Raw genomic sequence first — 5,132 nt, 5'->3', positions numbered from 1 at the left:
CTGCCTCTTGCTCCTAGTCCACTGAAACTAGAGGTATCTCTTCACTCAGGCAGCTACTGGCTGCTGAGGCTAACAAGCCCAAGGTCAGCAAATAAAATGGCACAGTCCCAATGTTACCAAACCACACAGCAGGCCATTAATTCAAGTCCATCGGAAGTCCCAAGGTCGGCAGTGGCAGACTGCTGAACAACACGGCTACATGCAGGGTCCAAGCATGCCATAAGCTAGAGACCATTCCCAAAGCTGCTGCTTGTATGTGGGAAGCAGACCACATTCCTAGAGCCAGCTACTCAGCTGCTTGTGGTAGATCCCACCATGGAGCTGATTGCCAGTCTCATCATGGAGAATAACTACCACCAGCTGCCCAGCCACTCAGCCAGGCCCAGCCAAGTTGACACACAAACTTGACTACCACACCTAGTAATGAGATTATGGGTCAAATGGTATTTCTAATTCCAGCTTTTTAAGGAATCAGCACCATACTGTTTTCCACAATGGTTGTATCGTTTTAGAGTCCCAATTTCTCTACAGCCTCGCCAGCATTTGTTATTTTCTGTGTTGAACTTTGCCATTAGTGCTGGGGTGAGATGGTGTCTCGTTTTGTTTGCCATCTCTCTGAAGGCTAATGATCATGAGTATTTCTTAATGTATATGGTGGCTGCCTGAATATCCTCTTTGGTGAAGCGTCTATTCATGTCTTCTGCCCATTTTTTAATTGGATTATCTGTCTTTTTATTGTTGAGGTTTTAGAATTTTCTGTAAATTTTAGAGATGAGTCCCTTGTCAAATATGTAATTATTGACAGTTAAGAATTTGTTGCTGTCATTTTGTTATGTGCTTTTTCATGGTGTTCGTGATTTATTTGTTCATGTAATTTTCTGTGCTGAGCTCGTTTTGTTTATGAATTGTTTTATCATTTCCTTCATTGCTATTGTTTTTGTATTTGCTAAATATTTGTACTGGTCCTCTTTTTTATTTTGATGTGAAGGTTTATGATTTTTCTTCGAAGTTACCCTGTAATATATAATTTTCTTCCCAAGTTTAGAATAATTCATTCTATCTTACAATTGTCTTGACTTCCCTATCATTTAAAAGTTCTGTAACTACACAGTTTTCCTCCTCTTTTTGGTTTGTAATTGTCCTTATTTGTCAATTAATGTTTCTGGTTCCCTGTTTATAATATTGTAGATTTATTTACCTTGGATACTTCCATAACTGGGTTTTCTGGGTTGTGTTATTATGTGTGTTAATTGTCGGTTGTTGTTTGCTGTTGTTGGTTCTCTGTCCAAAGGACTCCCTTTAGCATCTCTTATAAGGTTGGTCTGGTTTGAACAAATTCCCTTAATTCCTGCTTATCTGGGAATGTCCTAATTTCACCATCGTATTTGAGGGACAGTTTTGCTGGGTATATATAATAATTCTTGGTTGGAAAATTTTCTCCTTTAGACTTTTATACATACTATCCCATTGCCTTCTCACCTCATGGCTTCTGATGAGAAATATGAGCTTAATCTTATCGGTTGCCCCTGCTAGGTAACTTTTCATTTTTCCCTTGCTGCTTTCAGGATTGTTTCATTGTCTTTGGTTTTGGTGAGTTTGATGATGTTATGTCTCAGTGATTTTCTTTTGGAGTCTGTCCTGTTTGAAGTTTGGTGGACTTCTTGAATGGATATATTCTCATCTTTCATCACACCAGGGAACTTTTTTCCCAACAAATCTTGGACAGTTTTCACTGTGGTTTTATTTTTCTCTTCCTGTTCTGGAATTCCAATGACATGTAGGTTATTCCTTTTGATGGTATCCTACAGGAACCTTAGGCTTTCTTCTTTTTTTTTTATTTTTTATTTTTTTCTGATTGATCCCTTTCCAAAGAAGCATTGAGGTATTTGTCTTCAATCTCACTGATTCTTTCATTGATCGATTCTATTCCTTTGCCTGTTCAAAGTCTTATCTATTTCTGAAAATTTAGTATTAATCTTCTGGATTTCTGTCTGTAGATTTTGTATCATTTCTAACTTTTCATTTATTCTGTCATTCTGTTCTTGTATTGTCTTTCGAAATTGTTCTAGGGTTTTCCCCAATTTTGTCAGTGTTTTCTTTGATCTATCTCTCAGTTCATTGAAGGTACCCAAATATAATTCATTTGAATTCCTTATCAGGGTGTTCCAATGCTGCTTCTTCCTCAGGGATATGTTCTGGGTCTGTTTCCTGGTCCCTTGTTTCTCCTGCTTTATCTTGCTTCTTTGTGTGGACTGTGGTCTGTTGTCTCTGAGGCATCGTGACATTTTTGTGTTTATATTTAATTGGTAATTGTATGTTAGAATGACTTGCCCACGATTTTCATTTTCTTTGTTTTGTTTGGGAGCTCTGGTGGTCTAGTGCCTAAGGCATTTGACTGCTAACCAGAAGGTTGGTGGTTCTAACCCACCAGCCACACCTTGGAAACCTAAGGAGGGGTCTCTATGAGTTGGATCTGACTTGATGGCAGTGCGTGTGTTTTGTTTTATTTGTATGTTGTCTACGTAAGCAGGGTACTGTGCTATGCTCCTCTGTTTGCTAGTTGGCAGCACTTATACATTCACCACCTGTCTCCTTTCCCGTTGTCAGCTTCCTATATGTCCCTCATGTCCTTAGCAAATGGAGCCACTTGTAAACAGTCAAAATGGCTGTGTCCTCCGGACAGCCGAAAGTCCACAGCTCAGGTTGTCTCCCTCCTTGCTGTTTCCCTTCCTAGTAATAGGCCACCAGCACAGTCAGGCTGTTGGTGCCTTAAGAGTAGCTGACAGTATGCTGCTTTGACTGTCTCTGGACTCAGTTTTCATTCAGGTTTTTCTACTACTTGGTGCCTAATCTACTTTTGTATACTTCTTTCAAAGTTCAGGGCTCTGGGATCATCTTATCTCTGTCAATTGATTTCTTGTTTCTTTGTTGAAGAGGATCTGTGTAGCATGTCTGCCTGTTCCACCATCTTACTGGAAGTCCCACAGCAAATCAGTTTTCCATTCTGCAGTTAACACATAGTTTGTTTCATGTCATTGATTGCAGTGCCCTGAATGTAATATCACTCCTCCCACTTCCTCCTCCTCTCCTAACCTTTCCTGCCTCCTGAACTTTGTCTTGTTGCCCAGTTTTCTTGAATTGGGTTTTCTTTTCCCTTGGAATCCCTTTGCTGTGGCTGTCCTGTCCACCCACCACCAGCACTACCATGTGGCTTTCCCATTGACCTTATCCTCTGTTCTCTCCACAGCCACCAAAACCCTCAACAGAGGCATCTCCGAGTTCATTGTCATGGCTGCAGATGCCGAGCCGCTGGAGATCATCCTGCACCTCCCATTGCTTTGTGAAGACAAGAACGTGCCCTACGTGTTTGTACGCTCCAAGCAGGCCCTGGGACGGGCCTGTGGCGTGTCCAGGCCGGTCATTGCCTGCTCGGTCACTATCAAGGAAGGCTCGCAGCTGAAGCAGCAGATCCAGTCCATCCAGCAGTCCATCGAGAGGCTGCTAGTCTAAATGGCGGCCTTGCCCGCTCTGCCCATTGACTGCTCCCAGGTTGTGTATCTGAATTTCTGTGTTAGCTACTTCGTAATTGTTAATAAGATATTGTAGTCCTGGATGGTTTCTGGATTTTTTGGATTGTTTTTGTTTCGTTTTGTTTTGCAGGCTTTTTCCCCCTCTTCTCTTTCTCTGCCATCTTCTTATACTCCCTTCTGACAGTGAGCTAGTACCTACTAGAGGAAAAAGCAGTGTGGGGGACACGTTCAGAGGCAGAGAAGAGCCAGGAGAAATCTGATGGAGCTAAGGCAAGACCTGGTGCCAGCTCCCAGTTGCTGACTTCTCACTACCTGTTGCTGGCATACAACAGGCGTGTGCAGGTGTGACCGAAGTAAACACCATCCACTTGGCATCTTTTGTCCCTGACACACAGATAATTCCATAAATATGAAACAGTCAAGGGGCTTTCCTTTGTTCTCCAGTGGAGTGTGGGTCCTCTGGGCGGGTGGGGGGAGCTTGTGTTCAGTGAGGTTGTTGGCTTATTCTAGTTCCTTGTGCACCCCTGCTGTCTGGATGATGGCTTTTAGGTTCTCCCCTCAGCCCCCACCCCTGCTCCCAAGGGTGGTGGGGCAGCAGTATACCAAAGGGGTGCTGCAGGGCTCAGAGACAGCCTGAGTGAGGAGACCTGAGCCAGCTAACCAAGGCCTTGGAGTCCGGAGGGAAAAGAGAGGGTCAGCTGGTACTAGAATGAAGGATTCCAGGAAGGGGTGGAGACTGGTTGGGGCCTGCAGCAGAGATGATCAAACCCAAGGACATGTCCTCATGGGTGAATTCTGCAGTGGACACTTGGTGCCAGCTCTCAGAGCCCTCACACCTGCCTCCTGCCACAATGTAGGTCACATGTCCCCTCTCACATCACAGGGACGGTGCTAATGTGTCATTCGTTCTGTTAGCATTCTAATAAAAGAATATATTCATACACCAGTTAAAAGAACAAGCGTGGTGGTGTCTGATTCTCAGTAGCTATCCAGGTAATCCTTGGATGAAGGAATGCTTGGCGCTACTGGAATGGTTATAGTTTCTCAGAACTTGTTCATTGAGAGGCTGGGAAAGCCAGCATATGCCACCAGGAGGTTTCTGGGTTGGCAGGTCAGCAGGTCTTGTTGTACAGACTTAATCATTGAGATACTGCATCCTTTCCTGTGCTGCTGCATCTGTTGTTTCGTGTTTTCTATCAGGAGAAGTTGGTGTCATGGGAGGACTGTCATTCTAGAGCAGCTTTCTCACCCTTGGAGGTTGGCTTTGGTATTGTGTGTGTGTGTGTGTGTGTGTGTGTGAGAGAGAGAGAAAGAGATTTGGGTGAAAATTTACAGAGCAAATTCATTTTCCATACAGCAGTTCACATACACTTTGTCTCATGACATTGATCACAATTCACCACAATGCAACAGTACCCCTCCCACTTCCGACAGTTACCTCTTCCCTGTGTCCATCCCTCTATGCACCCCTGCCCCCTGAGCTGTCTCCTTGTGCATTAACAGCCCTTCTTTCTTCCATCATTGTTCTCTCCAAGGAGTGTATCTACCTCAGGTAAATGTTAAACTCCTATGCCTGTCTTTTGCATAGCTAGAAGCCACAGG

At 43.7% G+C, this 5,132-nt stretch overlaps 1 protein-coding gene across 1 annotated transcript in view; it reads left to right on the top strand.

Annotated features, from left to right (window-relative positions):
- Window positions 1–3,510, top strand: part of SNU13 (small nuclear ribonucleoprotein 13) — a 12,991-nt gene extending 9,481 nt beyond the window's left edge. Inside the window, exon 4 of the mRNA XM_007941779.1 lies at window positions 3,248–3,510. Within this exon, the coding sequence (XP_007939970.1) occupies window positions 3,248–3,510 (263 nt within the window). The remainder of the gene's footprint in view (window positions 1–3,247) is intronic.
- Window positions 3,511–5,132: the final 1,622 nt, after the last annotated feature.

The sequence above is a fragment of the Orycteropus afer genome, unplaced genomic scaffold (assembly GCF_000298275.1).
Source record: "Orycteropus afer afer isolate SDZICR_OR568_19922 unplaced genomic scaffold, OryAfe1.0 scaffold00083, whole genome shotgun sequence".
In the NCBI taxonomy this organism is placed as follows: Eukaryota; Metazoa; Chordata; class Mammalia; order Tubulidentata; family Orycteropodidae; genus Orycteropus; species Orycteropus afer.
Note: the sequence above shows the minus strand (reverse complement) of the source record. Positions and strands in the feature narration are given on the sequence as shown.